At 37.2% G+C, this 21,684-nt stretch overlaps 1 protein-coding gene across 1 annotated transcript in view; it reads left to right on the forward strand.

Annotated features, from left to right (window-relative positions):
- Window positions 1-21,684, forward strand: part of THSD7B (thrombospondin type 1 domain containing 7B) — a gene marked incomplete at its 3' end in the record, with an annotated part of 691,568 nt that overhangs the window by 430,050 nt on the left and 239,834 nt on the right. The window contains exons 12-13 of the mRNA XM_084247796.1: window positions 13,645-13,839; window positions 17,965-18,228. Of these exons, the coding sequence (XP_084103922.1) occupies window positions 13,645-13,839; window positions 17,965-18,228 (459 nt within the window). The remainder of the gene's footprint in view (window positions 1-13,644; window positions 13,840-17,964; window positions 18,229-21,684) is intronic.

The raw sequence follows: 21,684 nt of genomic DNA on the forward strand, positions 1-21,684 counted from the left end.
TCAAGTAAATGCTTATGATTCCCAGGATTTCTGAAAATGCAGAATCTAATTTGCATGACTTTGTGCCATGACTTCTGAGGTCTTTTTCTAAAATACATTTATTTGTTTGATATTCAGAGAATTTAAATTATGAGTTTTATAGCAGCTGTGTTGAGATAGAAATCTAATCTTTAAAGTGTACAATTTGGTGTGTTCAAAATAAACACCATGCTATTAACTGTGATTTCCCATTTAACTACTAGTGGAAGAAAGCCAAGAGAGATAGGTACTCTACAGTGTTCTAATACCAGGGAGAAAATTACTGGTGTATTAAAAAAAAAGTTTGTTATAATGGCTCCTTCATAGGTACAATGTAAACTATGACATTGTTTAAAGAAATAGAAGAAGAAATGGAGAATCATCCCCTGCTCATGGATTTAAATAATTAACATTGTTAGATTGACCTTCTTACCCAAAATAATATACAAATTCAGTGTAATCCCTATCAAGTTTTCAGTGACATTCTTCTCTTCAAAGAAATAGAACAAATATTACTGAAATCCATATGGAAGCATAAATGACCCCAAATAACCAAAGCAGTCCTGACAAAAAAGAAAGAATGATAGTATCATACTTGTGAACTTCAAAATATATTATAAATTAATAGCAATCAAAACAATATGGTAATTGGGCTTCCTGGTGTTGCAAGGGGTTAAGCACCGCACTATGAAGCAATCCGTAGCCTCTTTAGCACAAGTTCGATCCCCGGCCAGCCAGAGATCTGTGAAGCAGACCTCTCCTGCCTCATCTGCTATTCTTCTCAGCAGTGTATTTCAGTCAGTCTGCCTGTTCTGTTCTCCACTCTGTCTCTGGTGAGTCCTCTCACCCGCCCACATCTCTGGCCTATACCCCAGCTCTTGTGCATAGATAAATAAATATTTTTTAAAAAAATCAATATGGTAATGGGTAAATATAGACACATAGACTATTCAAATAGTAGCAAGAACCCAGAATTATGTGTAGTTAATCTATAACAAGGAGACAAGAATATACATTGTAGAAAGGAAGGTCTCTTCAGCAAATGGTGTTAGGGAAATTGTAAAAACCAAATGCAACAGAATGGAACTCAACCATTATCTCACAAAAAACACAAAAATTACCTCAAAATGGATTAGAAACTTCTAAGTATGACCTGAACCTATAAAATATATAGGTGAAAACATAGACAAAACACTAGAGGACACTGAGATCAGTGACATAGTGAGTACCCAAGATCTACTAGGAGTTTGTACAACTCATTAAGAAAAAAACAACTCAATAAATAAATGGGAAAAACTTCTCCAAAGAATACATTCAGGTAGCCAATAGTCACATGAAAATAGTCCCATCATTGGTTATCATTAGGGAAATACAAATCAACACTATCATTTGATACCAGTCATCTCACACCTTTGAGAATGACCTATATAAAACAAAAACAAAATCAGAAGAAACCAAAAAGCTAGAAACAACAGTGATGGGGAGGTTGTAAAGAAAATGGAATCATTCTACATTGCTGGTTGGAATGTAGACTGGACTAGCCCCTATGTAAAAAAAAATTATGGAGGTTTTTCAAAATACTGAAAATGGATTTCCCAGTTTCATTCCTAGGTATCTACTGAGGAATGCAGAAATACTAATTTGAAGGCATATATGATCACTATGTTCATTGCAGCCCTACTTGCAATAGCTAAGTTGTGGAAACAAACTATGTGCCCAAGGACAGATGAGCAGATATAGAAGATGTGGTCCATATACATGATGGGATATTACTCAGCTGTAAAAAAGATAGTATATTGCCATTTGTGACATTGTGGATGGAACTGGAGGGGATTCTGTTAAGAGAAATAAGTCAGAAATAGAAAGACAAATCCTGAATGATGTCACTTATATGTGAAATACAGAAGAACAAAACAATGAGGCAGATAAAACCAGCCAGTACAAACCCTAGAAGTCTGAATATAGAGCAAAGTTACCTGATGGGAAGGAACAGGAAGATAAGGAGGAAGGTAAAGAGCAAGGTGTGGAGGGGGATAGACTATGCTAGAGGACTATGGATGCCTTGGTGGCAGATCTGGTGTGGTTCCATACATATGAAGAGGTGTGATCCTATACCTGTAAGCATATACAGAGCTGTGATCCAATTGTTACTTCAACTTAAAAAGAAAAATAAAGGAAAAAAAAAAAAACAAGCAAGAACTAATGATGGCTTCAGACTCCTGTCATGACTTAATTCAGTGTGATTGCAGCCAAATGCATTGCTGAATGTGGTGATTAACATACATTTATAATGGTTTTGTTCATTACATGTTTTAGTATTTCTGTATGGGACAGAGGACTTGGAGAAGCAATCTAAATGGAAAGAGTGGCTAAGAATTTTAAGCTGAGTTTGCATAGCATGTCTTCTCTTTATTTAGAATGTACATGTTGGAGGTCTAGTTTAAGGGAGAGAGTTACTGGGGATTTAAAAAAAAATCTTATTTTGCAACTTTGTTAACAAGCAAGCTATCTGTACTTACATATTTATTTTGGGTGGTTTTATGTGGTTAAATAAGAACATAGAGGTTCCAAAGCTACCCTCCATCACTTGTGTTCATGCAGATATCATCAGCAAAGTATGATGTATCCAATGGAAAGACAAATTAATGTTTTTCTTCCTTGGATTTCGGATTCTTCTCCACTCTAATTTTGAAGTGTTTAATTGCTGGAATCCCCTAAGTTTCCTTGCTACAAAATAGTCAAGTAGGATCTCCTGTGTTTCCTATTCCTTTCACCCACATCCAGCTGCCCACACCGACCCTGATCCCTTTGCTTCCAACTCTGCCAGGGCAACTTGAGCACAATTCCTAGCATCTCTTCTGGAATTTGCCATACCAGATCAGCAGCTGTAATTTAAAGATCTCCCTCTTCCTCCTCCGTGACTCTCACATGTACTAGTCATTGCTTTTAATTTGATCTAATTTGTGAATTGTTCATAATTTTACTTTCTTAAAATGTTTATTTTCACCCATGTTTTTCAGTTAGGAATCACCTCCTTTTAACATAAGAGCACTGCATATGTGTATTTCTTTGGTTAACTGTGAACACAGAGTTCCAGGGCTTAACAGATGTCTTAGAATAAAGCAAATGAGCATTTTTCTAACTGTGCATTTTCTGATTTTGTACTAGAACCTAAATAAAGTGCTTCAAGTTTACCTAGGGATTAAGTATACATTATTAGCTTACTAAGCATTTCTTTTTTATTTGAAGTTTTTTTTTTTCCCCCTCAGAGGGCAACAATTATTAGGGAGTATATCTCCAACATGCAAAATGAGTTGTATCTTTCCATAAGCAAGTTTATAATTGGGCTCCTGCAGCCACGCAGCTTCGCATATGGTACTTATGAGTCAATTAAAATACCCTAACAAGCAATTATGGGTTTATTGTTTAATTCAATTTCCACAACTCATGCTGTTCCACTCAAAAGTTGCATATATGTCAGTCAGCATGTATTAATAACCACACACTTTATTCAAACACTGGTTTTGCAGAGTGGAACCTCCAAATACTATTCTCCCACATGCTGTGCTCTGCACAAGAAAAGACAAAAGGCAAGGTGAAAATGAAAGCACTTGGAATATGGCAAGACCCAGCTTTTACTTCCAAATTGACTCATTTGGATAATAGCAAGTAAAAATGTCTTTTCTACTACTTACAATTGTCACAGAAATTGAATTGCTAGAACATCCACTGAGTAAATTACAGTGTGTGGAGTGGTTGGTTGGCGGGTTCAGCTCAGGTGATTGAAAACCAAAGGGGAAAGGTCTGGGCTTGGTCCATGTGTGGTGAAATTGATTTGATCAGGCCAGGTGACCCTAATCTCCATCCTGGAAAATGCCAATGCTTGTTGACCACCTTTCCCTGTTCCCCTCTTAGGCTACCATGTATGGTGTGGACCAGCTCTGGTCATTTGGAGAGAGGATTAGAATAGTCTTTCTCCTTTGGAGTCAGAGAAACTAGACACAGACAAGCCAGGAGGACTATTCCATAGCATCCTAGTGCCTATGTCAAAGTGCATCCTAACCTTGGCCATCTGTTAGCGCTCGAGTATGGGATTGACTCAGGTTGCTTCTGTCCACAGTAATAGGAACAAAAACACACGTGCTGTGAAAAAAGCATAGTGTTCTAAGACACAAAATTTTCTATTCCATCTTTGTCTCATGCCTTTCTCAATTCTAACATTTCTCTGAAGAGATTTTCTCTTTGCTTATTAACTCAACCAAAAATCGAAGTATGATAGTTGATAGCGAGGAGATGACCTTGCATTTTATTTATTTTTAAATATTTATTTATGCATACAAGAACTGGGTACAGGCCAGAGTTGTGGGGGGTGAGAGGATTCACCAGAGACAGAGTGGGGAACAGAACAGGCTTTTTACAAGGCCCAGACACATTCCAGCACACGGTTTTGTTCAACTTAGATCTACATTCTTTATTGGTCTCAAGTAAGAAATAAGTCTGCCTTTCTGATTTTACTGAGGACAACCCAACATAGTATGGGGAGAGTAGTTTCAGAGGTAACCTGGGTGTCTGAGGGAAGTTGGTGTAGGGTAAGGTAAAAAATCAGGCTTTTCTGCCCTCCCACCATCAGGATAGATGAGGGAACCCTGTGATCCTGAACGCATGCCTGATGGTGGGCACCTGAAGTGGGTACACCTGTGCTAAGACTGTGCTTTTAAGGGTGGTGTCACGGAAATGCCAGTAGAAGCCGAAAGAGAAGAAGCCCGAAGCAGAAGCAGAGAACGCCAGAGAGCCCAGATAGAGTGAAGATTTGCTGTGGGCTGGGAGGACTGCCAGCCTCCCAGCCCCCCAGCACCCATGCCTGCCATATGCCTGGTGAACCCCAATAAAAGACCTGCAAAAACCCACTAAGGACTCTGACTCCTCCTTTACCTGGTCTACATGGGATCAGAAAATCTGCACTGTGGCCAGTCCTGCCCTTACAGTTGGATAGGGTGATTAAAAAGCCAAAACTTAAAGCAAAACAAAATAAATTGGGAGCAGGGAATGGGGAAGTCACAGCAAGGCGGATTGTGCCAAATCTTACTGTTGGAAGATGAAGTAGGCCTGCTTCTTTTTCTAGTGAAGAGGATAATTCCCCAGAACAAGGGTGACATAACCTTGCCCTATGTTATTGGTTGACTAAAGGGACCCCAAAATGCCTGACATCCTGATCCACCAGAACTGTGAATATCTTACTTAACATGACAAAAGGGGTTTTGCAGGTGTGATAACTTTAAGAATCTTGTGGGGCGTGGTCTCTGGGTGAGTCTTATGCAGGTGAGTCTAATATAATCACACAGACTTCATAAGAGAAAGGCAAGAGGCAGGTGATGAGGAAAGTAGGAGGATAGAATGTTTCAAAATGGAGAACAGGACTAGACAGGCAGGATGTCAGGGTCTGGCCGCTGGAAAGGGCAAGATAGCAGATTCTTCCTGGGCCGCCAAAAGGAACCTGCCCTGCTGACTTTAATCTGGTGAAGAGCATTTTGACTTCTGACTCCCAGAACTGTAAGAAAACAAATTTCTTTTAAGATGCTAAATTTGTGCTAATTTTTTTTTTTTGAAAGTAATTTCCTTTATTTTTTTTTTTTTATAAATTTTATTGTTATATTCCCCATACAATTGCAGCCCCCCATTCTGACCCCAATCCCTCCCCTCCCGCCCCCGCCCCCCTAAAAGTGTCTCTGGTTCATAGTTTTTTGTTGATTTTGATTTTCACTTTCTTATAGTTATTCATTTTCCTGGTCCATTATTTAAGTTTTCTAGATTCCTGCTATGAGTGAGACCATCCGGTATTTTTCTTTTTCTTTTTGGCTTATTTCGCTGAGCATGATCCCTTCCAGCGCCATCCATGTTGCAGCAAATTGCATGTGTTTATCTTTTTTGAATGCTGAGTAATATTCCATGGTATATATGTACCACATCTTCTTGATCCAGTCATCTACTTTTGGGCATTTGGGTTGTTTCCAAAGCTTAGCTATTGTAAACAGTGCTGCTATAAACATAGGGGTGCAGGTGCTCTTTGGAATTGATGTTTCTGTGTCCTTTGGGTAAATACCTAGGAGTGGAATTGCTGGATCATATGGAAGCTCTATGTTTAGTAGGTCCAGAAATCTCCACACAGCTTTCCACAGTGGTTGGACCAGTTTGCACTCCCACCAACAGTGCAGAAGAGTTCCTTTTTCTCCACACCCTCGCCAACATTTGTTGTTGCTAGTTTTTTTAATATGTGCCATTCTCACTGGTGTAAGATGGTATCTCATGGTAGTTTTGATTTGCATTTCCCTGATGACAAGTGATGTTGAACATTTTTTCATATGCCTGTTGGCCATTTGCATTTCCTCTTCAGAGAAGTTTCTTTTAAGCTCTTCTGCCCATTTTTTGACTGGATTATTTTCTTTGTTGTTGTTGAGTCTCATCAGCTCTTTGCAGATTTTTGTGATCAGTCCTTTATCATTAGTGTTGGGTGCAAAAATGTTCTCCCAGTTGGTGGGGTTTCTCTTTGTTTTTGTTATTGTCTCTTTTGCTGTGCAAAAGCTCTTTAATTTGATATAGTCCCAGCTGTTTATACCAAGGTGACAGGAAACTAATACCTTATAAAGTAGCATTTAAATAAAGTCACTGGGGCTCTCCTTATACTAGAGAAGCAGTGGTGCCAAGCTCTTCAGCATTGTACTTTTCCTGATTGCCTAGAGGAAGAGCTCTCTTAATGAAGATTGTTTCAGCCTCTAAGGAAATAACTGGGGGGAGGTTCTTGTAGTGTGGAGAAATATTGGGATGAGGCGGGAGGTATGGGGGGTGAAAAAATTCACCAGAGAGAGAATGGAGAACAGAAAATGTGCATTTATTGAAATACACTGCTAAAAGCAGCAGCAGGAAATATGGGAAAAGTCTGTTCCCTAAGAAGGATTTGAGGTTCTTTTATAATATGTTTTCGCAGGCTTTTTAACTTGGGGCGCCAGTTTCCACCGGTTATCTGCTGGGATGTCTGGTCACAGGTGCTGGCCTTTGACAAAGAAACATGTCCTGGCCTCTGCTTCTGCTGCATTCCTGAAGCTGGACTGAATCTTTTCTGGTCTTATGGCCTTGTCTGGGGGGAAACCATCAATTCCCTTGTTTATTTCAAATCTCCCTGCTGGCTGGAGTGGAGGGTTAGCTTTTAATTCATTTGCACAACAGTTCTGTCCTTAGACACAGTAAAGGTGGTCTGCCTTGGCCTCCACATCTTGGAGAGCCCTTTTTTGACCTTTTTTTCAGCTCTGTTTCCACCGTGGCAGCCCAGGCTTCCCCAACCATCCCCCTAACTAAGCTCTGCTTACAGTTCTTCGGATCCTGGAATTCTCTGTTCAGTCACATGGTCTTCAGCCAATTTGAAGGACTTGAAGATTTCTCAAAGGCTTTCTTTCACTGCCGGTTTGTGCATCCCAGTCTGACAATGAACAGAGGTGGCTGATTTGTGGGTTGAGCAGCAGCTGCTCATAAGTACAGGAGGTCCCTGTGAGTGAGAGCAGGGAGGTAATAGCTTGTTCTCTTTATCCCTGTACTGCCAAGGTCTAGCCTGAAACTGTAAGGCTTCCCAGAATTTTTGTTGGAACCTGACTTTCCAAGTCATCTTGAAGACATTCATTAAGGTAGAGAATAGGAACCAATCTTTTATACATTTGTTAATTTCAATGATAACTTTACGCTTTAAACTTGAAATTTGTGGTTCTTTCACATTCGCACAGTGGCCCCCGCACATGTGATGGGCACCTGGCATAGCACCATTAAATTAGTGACCTTGCTACACAGACATGGAACATGCAATTGTGTTATGAATATCAAGGGGAAATTAATCATGTAAACAGCAATGGAAGGAAGCGGGTTCTTCATACTGCTTGTTTCCCTGCAAAGGCAGCTTTTGCTGGATACATCCTATTTATCCATCATTTGTTACTCCCTCTAGAAGACTCCTTTGACTCCTTAATGCCTGTAAAACCCAGCAGTGTGCTGTTAGAGGACCCAACGTGCAATGAAATTCCACGTCCTTGTTTGTTTCTTCCATCTATTTCAGGCCACCAGCACAGAGCCTGACATCTAAAATACCTTGTCTGAATGTTGGCTTTGATGTCCATTTGCCACCAACCCTTCCAGCTCCATGATGTGCCCTTAGATGGACCCCTGAACTGAAGCAGTTTAGGATTGCAGGAGAGCGAGTTAATAGTCATCTATTTTTTTAGCAGGTCACCCTCATTTCCTGGAAAGCATGACCTCTTGAAAGAAATTCTTTCTGCCCTTTTTTTGTCCAGTTTTGTGGTTAAACTGCTCAGTAGCAATTTTGGGAAGGTAATGTGGGTGTTCTTGGTGAAGGTGATGAGCATGGGCAGATTTGAAATAGCAGGCTCCATTGCTTATTTAGTCTTCCCAGCAGAATATTATTGTTGCTTATCAGAAGACAGCAAACTCTGCCTTCTTCATCTCATAATTGCAACTTATCATGTGTGTCTGACTATCAGTTTCTGTGGGGCAGCAAGGCTAACCATTTAGTACTAGTTAATAGCCCACTGGTTTCTGTCATTTAAGCCTAAGTAGGCAGCCTAACTGTCTCACATTGCCAGCCATTCTTTAAAAAAAAAAAAAAAAAAAGGACACACACTGAGAATGCATACAGATCCTTGCTGTTTCTTTAGCTAATTCTCTAATTTTACATTTCGTGTCAGGGCATTTCTTTTCATGCTGGAAGAATTTAAAAGAATTGGATAGCAAGGGAAAGCAATTAACAACTCTTCTCTTTTTTGGTAATTCTCTCCCAAGGCTCAGCCTGTATAGTAATTAAGAGAGAGATGAAGTAGTTGAACTCAATTCTATGTGTTAGGTACATTGCTAAACACTATGAATGGGGACTGTCACCTCAGGCCTCATAGATTTTTGGAGGGTTCTATGTCACTCTGCTACCACTGTCAGGAAACCGTTGTTGTCCGGGGGCACATCTTAGTGCATGGCTCACTGTCGTTTCTCCATCAGTTCTTAAGGAGACCCAGCTGTCCCAGGCAGCTGCTTGAAAGCTCACAGCTTAAGATAGCTAAATTTCAAACAGTGCACAATAAAGAGATCATTCTGGAGCTACCTGAACTAATTTTGGGGGTAATATTTGCCTCCAGTAATGACAACATTTCAAGTTTAACAAAATATAAGCAAACATGGAATTATTACCCCTCTTGCACAATTTAGTGCAGGTTGAAATATATGATAGGGTCAGTAGTGAATGTCTCTGTCCTTATGGAAGAATTTTCCACTTGGAAAGTGTAGTAGAGTACTTAAATACTTAAAAGCACCAAAAAAGGTATCTTTTCTCTAGATTGTGGCCTGTAAGTGATTTTCTATAATCCAAAGGACCCAGGACCCAGAGTTCCACTAAAAAGCAGATATCTGACAGATAAATTCACTGTAATGGTGTATTTAGTCCTGCCTACTCATTATATATCCTTTCCATTTAGAGTGAGGTACCTATTTTCCCCTGTGTCAGATCTTCCCATTGGTTATCACTATTAAGGATGCTGCAGTATCACACTACAATTATCCATCTCTCTGCCTGTCACTGACAAACCATAGTCTCTTGAAAGCAATATTATATGTACATACCCATGTGTACACACACAATGCTTTTGTAATTGTCCATAGTTTATAGTTGTGACCAAATGAGTGGATAGACGAATGAATCAAGTTCAGTAAGTTTCATGGACACAGAAGGTCTAGGTAAAAAAGCTCCAGGAGTGTTAGCAAAGACTAGTGTCCAGACCACTATGGAATTAGAGAAAGTATCCTTAAGTTTTATTCTTGATCATAAGGCACATAAGTTATTTTTTCTGCCTAATCATTCATTTTCTGAGTATGATGCTCAGATGGTTCTGATGATCAGAAAAAACTGACATATGCTCCTAAATCTTACTTAGATGTTAAAATTAGAATCTTGAATACATCTAAAAACCATAATGTCTGGCCTAAAGTGATTGTACCATCTTCAGTTTGTCAGTTGCTGACCACTTTCTGTTTAATAGAACGGCACAGAGCTTTGGTCTTCAGGCTAATGTGGATATTGTCAAACTTGCTGCAACACCTTTTAATGCATTCTGTAACCTTTAGAGACCTCTAGTCTCTCAGCCCATTTTACTACATCAGCTTTTACAAGAATGATGGGTCTGATTTGTTCTGCATCACTCTGTTAAAGCAGTGAATATATTTAGGGCATATCTGATATACTGGTTGACTAACAGTGATTTTAAATGTAGCTTTAGAATCAACTGAATATTCAGCCAGTTTCCTCTGTACTTTTACCCTCCAGATTCTAAACATGACCATGGAACAAATGAGACAAGGAGAACAAGAGTGTGTACAGACTGACTCATTAGGAGAACTATCAGTTTACTTGATTTAAAACACATGTAAACACAAACATGGATGAATAATCATGTTTATTGAGTCCTTTAGGTATTCTGAGACTGTTTTACAAATTCTACAACTTTTCACTTTGGTGCTTTTACTATATTCATTTTAAACATAAGAATAAATAATTTAAATCACCTTAGTTCACAACTTCCAGGTGATTAGAGTTAGAATTTGCATCCATGCCATTTGCTAATAATGTCTATGAATTCACTCTATTATATGCTACAATTCTTTCTTATTATACTTTTATTAATGCAAAATAGCTCAATAGACATTTACAAGTCCAGTGTCGTGTAATTTAGACAGTTTTTAGAACTTCAAACTATCATTGATTTTATTATAAATTTTAAATTCTAAACTTTGCAAACGAATGTGAAAATATTTGAAAAAATTCATCTGTTGCTTATAGAGAAGAATTTCAAATGGCAATCCTTTTTTTCATGTGTACAAATTTTTTCTTTATGTTATGCAGTATTATTGTTACCTTGGAATATATCTTGGCAAGACCAAGTCTTCTAGATTGACCACAAATTGCCTAACATGCAATTCAAATAACATTTGCTTGTATCCTATTTAAAATATCTTGATATATTCATTATCATTGGCTGTAATATCTCCAACAAAGAAAATGCAGGTGATGTTGGCTTGGTGTGCAGGGGGTTTTCTTCCTAGGATGTGGATAAAAACAAACAAAAGAAAAGCACTATTCAATATGAATGAATAGCCCCACCTGCCACAGAACAGATGCACAAACTGGGAAGTATTGTGTATGCGTCTGTTGTTATTTAGCTAAGTCCTTGGTCCTAACACATTAGATAGATTTGGCTTTCACCAATTAAAAAAAAAAAATCTGGGATTCAGATTTTGTTTGCTGTTGTGCTTAGAATTTTAAAAGATTAAATTACAAATGTAAGAAGAATAGGCAATTTAAAAGACTCCTATATATATTTATCCTGTATTAGAGAAGTTTATACACAGTGACTCCTAAACTGCAGTCTCTTTATTCTTCGAACCTTGGTATACTCTAAAGAAATGTAGCAAAAATGATCCTAAGCTATAGTTGATTTAGGATGATAAATTCAGCAAATAATCTTTATATACACAATGTCCAAAGACACCATGCTGAATATGAATAGATTGGTTAACAGGTTGGATAAGAACTACTAGGATCCTTTAAGTACAAAAATCTTCCTGGGCTTCTTCCCCAAAGATGTTGCTACACTAGATCCCATGCCATGCCATGGAATCTCTGCATTTTTGTGAACATCTCTATGGTTAGGAGATTAGTTTCAATGGAGTCATTTTAGGTTTTCACAATGGGAAGGGTGTGTGTGCAACTGGCATCTTATGGGTAGAAGTCAGGGATGCTACTGAGTATCTTATAGTGCACAAGGCACACTTATGTACTCATGAAAGAAACAAGTATCCAATCTGACATACCAGTGGTCCCACCTTGAGAAATGCTGGTGTAGAGAATATAGACATAGCCTTTTTTATATAGCATTTTATTTTCTTTATATTTTTAATTTTTTTATATCATTGTTCATTTTTTAACAATATTTGCTTCCCCCCACCCCTCAGATATAGTCCTCATAGAATTTCCTTCCCCAATGCACTCATGCACCATCACCTCAGTCCCCTGTGCTCCTGCCTCCCTCCCTCTATCCCTCTCCCTCCTCCTCCCCTGCAGGATGGCTCTGATTTATAATTGTCTGTTTTTGCTTTGTTGTGTTTTGTACTGTTACCATTTTTTTACACTGATGTCTTAGTTGGTTCCCCTATATTCCTTCTATAAGTGAAAACATTAATATTTTTCTTTTTCCTTCTGACTTATTTCACTGAGCATAATCCCTTCTAGCTTCATACACGTTGCTGAGAATGGCATGGGTTTATCTTTTTTGATTGCTGAGTAATATTCCATTGTGTATATATACCACATCTTGGTCCAGTCATCTATTTTTGGGCATTTGGGTAGTTTCCAGGTTTTACCTATTGTAAATAGTGTTGCAATAAACATCAGGGTACAGGTGTTCTTTTGAATCAATTTTTTTTATGTCCTTTGGGGAGATCCCTAGGAGTGGAATTGCTGAGTCGTATGGTAGCTCCATTTTTAGTAGACTGAGGAACCTCCAAACAGCTTTCCATAGTGGTTGGAACAGTGCACTCCCACCAGCATTGTAGGAGATTTCCTTTTTCACCACATCCTTGCCAACATTTGTTGTTGATAGTGTTTTTGATATGTGCCATTCTTTCTGGTGTAAAGTGGTATCTTAATGTGGTTTTGATTTGCATTTCCTTGATTGTAAGGGATGTTAAATATTTTTTATGCCTGTTGGCCATTTGCATTTCCTCTGTGGAGAAATGTCTTTTAAGTTCTTCTGCCCAGTTCCTTAAAAGACTTCATAATTATGGGAAATAAGACATGCACAATAATATCATTTATTCATAATTGAATAAAATGATGGCATTAGTCCAAAGAATAAAATAAAAGAGTAAATAAAGTTTCATAAATGTTTTACCTTAAGATTAAGGTAAAGATCCCAGTTGAAAAAGCATGTGAGAAACTTTGACGTTATCTGCAATTTGTAGGATTTGTAATGAAAATTATCTGGACAGATTTGCTGTTTTGAAAAAAAAAATATTTAAAATATTTAATCTTGAAACATTAAAGAGAAAAATATAGACAGAAAACTTCTTTTTAAGACTTGCTATGAAGTAAAAATAAGACCATTTTATTTTAGTGCCATTTAAACAAGCAAACAAAATACAGATCTCAAAAGAGTTAAGATTTTTTGATGATTCTGTGCTCATATAAGTCTTACAGATTCTCCTTTGCTAGTTTTCTATCATTCCCAGAGATCAGATATTCATAAGCAGGACATGCATTAAATTACTAGAAGTTATTTTGGTTTCTGCCAATGCAGGATTTGGATTAATAATGAAACCAATTAGATCTTCAAATACCTCCAGTTGCAACAATAAACATTTAATTTCCTGAGAGAAATAAAGTTAGCTGTGTTGAACACCTTGAGCAATCTCAGTGGTAACCAAATCTTCAAACATTGGGGGATTTAGTATTTTGTGAAAGACCCAGCAGCAGGCTTTTTTAATTGAAGTCACAACAAAAGAATCCATGCTTCTTTTATTTTTTTTTTTTAGCTGTCTTATGCATCTCTGATGATAACAAGTCAGTAGAGATGATGGAATGCCTCAAGCAGACAAATGGTATGCCTCCCCTTGTGCAAGAATGCACGGTCCCGTGTCGAGATGACTGTACCTTCACTGCTTGGTCCAAGTTTACACCCTGCTCCACCGATTGTGAAACACCCCGAAGTAGACGGCGCCAGCTCACAGGTAGGGTTTACCTTTCATGACTTGGCTTCAGACAACTGATGTACTCCTGAACCTCCCAAGTGGAATAAAGAACAGAATTTGTATCAGGTCTTTCCCTCTCTCCCACCTACATCTTTCTTCCCCATTCCCCACTATGTTACAGTTTAATCCAGGCTTGGCTCCATTTTTTGCCTGTAGTATTCAAATAATGAATGCAGTACTGCATTTTTCTACTGGTCTGTATAAATATGTATTTGGATATGAAGAAAGCTTAATTTAGGGAATGAAGGACCAAAGGAAAATGCCAAAATAATAATTGGAGAATAAAATTGGTGTCAACATTAAAGAATTAAGCACAAGTAACCATTTCTTCTCATGAGTAGTTTAAGTGTTAATTCTCTTGATCTCAAGACCCCTTTGTTTGATTCATTGCTTACAAGATTATTTTAAATTTAACTCTAATGGATTTACTTAATTGATGAGAGCATTTAGCAGGATTTCTGCATGCAAATTGGAACCCATTCATAAGTGCAGGTGAAATGAACATAGAAACATAAATTGTGCTTTGTGTTTTTCAAAAATCTATGCATGCTGTGTTATGTAACAGTCTTAACTTTCTAAGGTAAAGCATTTATTTCTCATAGAAAAAAATGTATGATGGCATAGATTGCATGTGACAGGAGGAACTGTAAATGCAGAGGGAAACATTGTGAAACTTAGTTTGCATGCTCATACATAAAGCTTCAGAAGTCATTATACGACTATTTTTGAGATGATAATTTCCATTATACGGAAAGATTTTAATGAATGGTCAGTTTTTTTTCCCTTTTCTCGAAGATTTGCTAATGGTATTTTTTTTAAGATTTATTTATTTATACAAGAACCAGGGTACAGGCCAGAGGTACAGGAGGGTGAGAGGATTCACCAGAGACAGAGCAGGGAACAGAACAGGCAGACTGACAAAATACACTGCTGAGGGGAGCAGCGGGTGGGACAGGAGAGATCTGCCACACCATGTGGGTTTCTCCCAGGCTGTGTGCCAGGTCTTGGGAATACTACAGGGGGACTAAGTAATGTGATCCTAATTTAAGTCTAATGGGAGACTACAAATACAACCCAGGTAGTACCTGCTACATATAAGGTTCTCTCTTAGTTTCTTATTGGTGCTGTAACAAATTACCACAAATTTGGTGACTTAAACATCACAAAATATCCTTATTTCTGTAGGTCTGGAGTCAGATACATGTTTCACAGTATGCTGAAAATTAGATACTGGAGGACTGAATTTCCTTCTGGAGACTCAAGTGGAAATCTAGTTTCTTTTTCAGCTTCTAGAGGCTGATTAACTAACATTCCTTGGTTCTTGGCTCCCTTCCTCCATTTTGAAACCCAATAGCAGTGCCTCTTTCTGCCCATACCTCATAGTCTTATTCCCTCAGATTGGACTCAGCCAGACAAGGTTATCTGAATTTAAGAACCCATGTGATTAGGTTGGACTGATTCAGATAATCCAAAATAATCTCATCTGAGAATTCATAATCTTAATCACATCTACAAAGTCAAATTTGCCATGTGAAGTAGCTCAGATTAGGATGTGAACATCCTTGGTGAGTCATTAACTGTCTACTACATGTTGTATGTGTAGGGAAGAGCATCTTTTCCAGATCTGAGATGTAAGGTATGTTCAAGTGTAGATCTCTATAGGGAATAATCTATTTTTTTTTTTTTTGTATACCTGAAGGACAGGTAGGCAATAACTAGACTATGGAGCGATGGTTGAGCAAGTGAAAATTTCTGAAATAGAACATGCAAAGACCAGAAGTCTAATGAGTAACTTCAGGAACTGAAAGATGCTCAGTGTGACCAGATTGTATCTTGGTAGATACACTGTGGCAACGCATAGGCAGGAGACAGGTACTAATACACTCAGATTCTGTGGGCCCTTTATGACTACAGTGGGCTTTCTAGAGGTCATTCTGTGAATTATGGTGAATGAAGAGTTTATGGTGAGTAGATGAATGACATGATCACTTTTCCATCTTTCTAAGCTGGTTCTGGCTGTAGTGTGGAGAATAAACTGAAGAGAATGATATGCAATGATGATAAGATCTTGGAAGAAGCTGTTGTATTTATTTAGAGTTGAACTACATATGAGTGGCTACAATCAACATCTAAACTATAGACTGATTCCATAGTTACCTAGGGATCTGAAATGATAAATCTTTGTTACGGAGCAGATACAGAATGATTGAAGTGTGGCATTACCATTTTGACTCAGTTTTGTTGGTATAATTGGGAAATTTAGGTGAAAGTCTGATGTGAAGAGAAGGAGTATGGGTTTTGCCAAAATTAGGTCCATTGATATTTTGATCTAGGTTTCTTGTCTGTGGCTCAGAAGTTTGAGCATGAAGTCTAGATGGAAGATGACAAGTATGATTTAAGATATAATGATCTTTATACAAATTCTGCGTGTGGGTAAATGTAGAATAAGAAAAGAGTGCCTGGAGAAGTGTCCTGAGAACAGAGAGTTAAGAGAGAGTGGATGAATAAATCAATAAATAAGATGTGACCATAAGGATGATGAGGTGATGTACAAAAAGATTGGGCATGATGGAACTTGAAAGGAATTTCAAGATTGCTGGTGTAATCAACACCCTGCACTGCCATTGAATGATCAAGTCTGAAAGATAAGGAGTAAAACATCATGCTTGAAGGGTTTTATTACTTTAGCAAACACAAAGCTGTTTTAAAGACTAGGTACACCCAGAATTTAGAGTTCAGTCAGTTGAAAAGACAATGAAAATTGAAGCTATTGAGACATCAGTAAGTGGTGTATAGAATTTTGGGAGGCACCAGAGAATTATGCATATATGCTAATAGGAGGGGCACAATCACCACCCCTTGACATCTCTCAACCAGTAAATTGTTAGCCATGATAGTCTTTCTTAAACTTCCCACAGTAAGTGCTTCTAATTGTAGAAGAAAGTGACTCCATCCTCCCCATGGGACATATGTGTTACTCAAGCACTTGAAAGATTGTTTTAGGTCCTGCAGAAATCTTTATTCATTTTAGCCACCATGGCAGGTCATAGACTCATTCATCCAGGACATAATTGTTGAACTACTGTGTGTAATGTAAGCCAGGTAACAATGAGAAAGGAGCCCAGGCATGATCTTTTAGCAAACATTTTTCAAAAAAGCCATCAGGCTGGAAACAGACCAATAAGGGTGCTTATTTTGTCACACACGTGCAAGACTCTAATGGCCTGCTAATGAGGAGACAAAAAGTGGAATTATTAGATAGATCTAAGAAAATTTTCAGTAATCTAGAGTGTGTGTGTTGGCTGCAAATTTGAATCAAGTTATAATCTGATTTAGAATCTACTACATGGTACTCATGGCTATGGAAAATGAGACTTCATTATCTTATGTCAACGATAAGATCACAACTAAAAGATCCATCAAAGTTGACTGGTAAAGCCATATTTTAGAATATTGTATTTTAAAAGATCCCCTAAAATGGGAGCCATAGCTTATTCTCAGATCAAATTACCTGACACAATTTGAGCATCATTTCATTTTATTGTTTATGTCAGCTTTCATGAACAGTCTGATGACAAGGACCAAAATAAGTTTCACTTTGCTCGCTATACCTCAGGTCACCCCCAGCCTTACTCTTGGGATATTGCATAGAAGGATATCACTTTGAGTAAATAAATTTCTTTTTTAAATAATGTAGTGAAAGAGAGGTAGAGAACCAACATTTTGTTGGTTTCTCTGGCAACCATTAATTTCAGGGAAAATAGAGACAAGGTGATCTGTTTTTATCAACAACAAGTTATAGGGAAAATAATATTTAGAAGAATTTTCTAGCTGTTGAGCCAGTATAACAAACATTAAAATATTTAGTAATACACTTCAACTTGAATCCATTTTCTTTTTCACTTATATTTTACAGTTGCCATGGCACATGGCTCCTTTGTCTTAGAATTTACTTCTGTGGCAAAAAAAAAAAAAAAAAAAAAAAAGAGGAGAGAAAGGCTTTATTTTAGTTAAGATCTAATGTTCTATGAGCTTGTGAATACGAAGTATGGCTTTTGACAAGACAGTTGAAAAATTAACACATCAATGTCTTCTACGGAACAGGGAAGAGCAGGAAGAAGGAGAAATGCCAAGATACTGACCTGTACCCTCTGGTGGAAACACAGCCATGTCCTTGTGATGAGTTTATATCTCAACCTTATGGAAACTGGTCTGACTGCATCCTTCCTGAAGACAGAAGGGAACTTAAGCGAGGACTACCAGTGCAAAGAGACAGCAAAGAATGTGGAGAAGGAACACGCTTTCGAGCAATAGCCTGCTCTGATAAAAATGGAAGACCTGTGGACCCCTCCCACTGCAGCAGATCTGGTAAGGAGATGGATGCGGCGTCACAGATAAAAACACTGACATACACTCCAGGAGGTTTGCCCATGGCCTAGAGTTAGCAGCTTCATCCTTTAAAAATTATTTTAGCCCTTTTGTCAATAATATACTGCCTCTCATAAAACATGCTCATGTGGACTGCACATATCCTTAGCTCACTTGTTATCTGGAATGAGATTGTTTTGGCTTCTTGATTCACCTCTCTCTACTTCACCTTTGGCCACTTGGCCACTCTATCTCACTTGGCTGTACTTTTCACTAAGAATACCAAAACCCAACAGAAATGACAAGATAACAGTCCTTGCATTTCTCCTAAAGTAACTGACAAAAGATGATTTTAATATTTTGCAATACAGTGTGAAAGTATGCTTAAATTAATAAACTGAAATTGTAGAAAAGAAATCAGGCGATCTGGGAGAGTTTTGTGAGATGTTAATCAAGGATAAGACTTTTTTTTTTTTTTTTTTGAAGCTTCAGAGAATTTCAAAGCAGGGTGAATAGAGAAAAGAATGAAGGCAAAATTTGATGGGGGAGGATGAGACTAAGATTATAATTGAGCTTATGAATTTCCTGCTGTTTATTTTTCTTTGTATTATCTTTTTAAAAAGACTGAGCAAGTCAGCAACTTTACAAGATAGTGGAAAGTGTATCTGCGTTTGACTGACAAACTGGGGAAAAATGATACATTTTGGTCTCCAACACCAAGATCTTATGTTCTAATAAGCTCTCATTAACACCGGCAGTGGTAAAGTGAATTTAGTTCTAACATACAAGTTGGGTATATGATAGAAATGATAGTTCTTGTTTACTGTCACTATGTTTGCCCATCTTAAGATGATACCCATTTCATTGTATGAAAATATTTCATAGCTTTTAAGAAATCAGTGCCATCATTGCTCTTTATCAACTTCCCAAGTCAGTCTGAAAGATTGTGATTTGATGTTTAGAAACATTAGACATATCATTAGCAAGTAATGCAGCTATTTTATGGAAGTCAAAGCTGGTTGACTCTAAATTGTTTTTCAGCTCTTACATATGTATCGGTTTCTTTATTTGACTTGAAACATTTTTTATATAACATTGCATGAATTTTAATTGTAGAACATATTGATACATTTATATATTGCAGTGATTACTATTATGGCCATAATTTGCATCTTTATCACAGTACATAATTATCATTTGGGGAGGGGGGTAGAATAATTCCAGTCTCTTAGTAAGTTTGAGTATAATAAAATGTTGTCATTTTATATGTACTCAATATACTGTATTAGATTTCTGGAATTTAATTACTACTTACAAATTAGGACAGAAGTTGTTTATAGGTACCATTTTCCAGTCCCCTATCCCCTTCTACCCACAGTTTTACTGCATTTTTATGAGTTTGGCTGTTTTCAGAATCCACATATAAGTTAGAACATATCATTATGTCCTTCTCAGACTTTACTCACTTGGCATAATGTTGTCAAATCCATCCAGAGTGCCACAAATGACAGGATGTCCTTTCTCATGGCTCAAAATTATTACTTTGTGTGTGCAGTTCGTTTCCATATCTTGGATATTATATAAATCTGTAATAAACTGGAAGTGTAGATATCTCTTCAATACCCAGTTTTCATTTCCTTTGGGTATATACCCAGAAGTGGAATTTGTAGATCATATGTTAGAGCTCTTTTAACTTTTTTGAGGTGCCTCCATATTGTTTTGCATTCTGGCTAAACCAATTTACAGTTCCACAATAGTGAACAAGGGAATCCCTTTTCCACATCCTCATCAACACTTACTACCATTTTGTCTTAACGATAGTCATTCTAACAAATAGGTGGTAATACCTCATTGTGCTTTTGACTTGCATTTCCCTGATAAAACTAGTGATCTTGATCATTTTTCATGACCTGTTGGCTGTTTGGATTTCTTCTTGGGGGAAAGTGCTTATTTAGTTCTTCTGTCTATTTTTTGAGATTTTGCAACTAGGGAGGATCAAAGCAAAATGTTTGTTTAATAGCAATTTTAAATATTAAGGTAGAAATTAACACAGTACTATGAGACTGTCACATTAACAATAATACATGGAGAATGACAAGTGTACTAATAACATTTGTTCATAACATCCAGATGAAAATTCATACTGAACTATTGGCACTATGGAGTTTCTATGTAGCATTTGAATTTTTAGGCCACAAAAAAATAGTGATTGGTGTTCAACAGGAAAGTAAGCCACATTCTATTTGCAGAACGTAACTTTCCTTTCTGGGGTTAAAAAAATTAGCTATTTTTTCCATAAGATTCCATATCATAAAAGTAATATATTACATACAGAATTTCAGATAGTGGTTCACTGATACTATGAACAACATCAGATTTAAACTCAACCAAGATTACCAAAGATATTTATCTCTAAAGTTTCCCTATGCCCCATCATATGCTGAAACAGAACTCATTCTGATGAAAAACAGATATTAAAAATGTGATTGTATAAGTTGCTGCTAAAGGGGAAAATAATAGATATTGATACCTTAAAATTTTAGACCTCTATTTTCCCCCCAAAGCCAGTTCATTTTGAGATAAAAGTACTGTAGGACACAATAATAAATATTTAATGCAAGTGTAAATGAATCAGCTGGGGCACTAAGTAACTTTAGTTGACTTTCTGTCCTGATATCTATGTGACAACTGAGCACTATCAGCCAAACATTTTTTGTTGTTTGTTGTTTTTATTGGGAAGTATGCATTTTCCATAGATTTCGGGTCATAGTCTTTTATCTGATGCATGGTCTGCAATTTTTTTTTCCCATTTTGAAGTTTGCCTTTTCATTTTATTGTTACTTTTGCTCTGATAAGCTTTTGTGTTTTAGGCCCATTTGTTCTATTTTTGCTCTTGTTGATGGTACTTTTTGTATCTTTCAAAACAATTGCCAAGAGTAATGTTAAGAACCTTATTCCTAACTTTTTTTCTAGAGGTTTTATAATGTCACTAGGTTTTATGTTTTAAGTATTTGGTCCATTTTAAGTTAATTTTTGTGAGTGGTAAGAAAAGGATTCACTGGCATTGTCACATGTTTTTATCCAGTTTTCCCAACACATTTATTGGAGCACTGTTGGGTGCTTTAGCGCCCGTATTTAATATTAATTGACTAAATGTGTTCCATTGGTGTTTGTCTTTCTTTTTATACCAACACCATGCTGTTGTGGTTGTTATAGCTTTGTAGTATAGTTTGAAATTAGGAAGTATTATATGACCAGGTTTATTTTTCTTTCTCAGGATTGTATTAGCTATTAGGGATCCTCTGTGATTCCATGCAAATATTAGGATTTCTATGAAGGATGCCATTGAAATTTTGATAGGGATTATGTTAAAGCTATTGATGAATTTGGGTAGTATGGACATTTTTCACAATATCCTTTCTTGCAATCCATAAACATGAGAAATCTTGCCATTGT

Source organism: Talpa europaea (genome assembly GCF_964194135.1).
Source record: "Talpa europaea genome assembly, chromosome: 1".
NCBI lineage: Eukaryota > Metazoa > Chordata > Mammalia > Eulipotyphla > Talpidae > Talpa > Talpa europaea.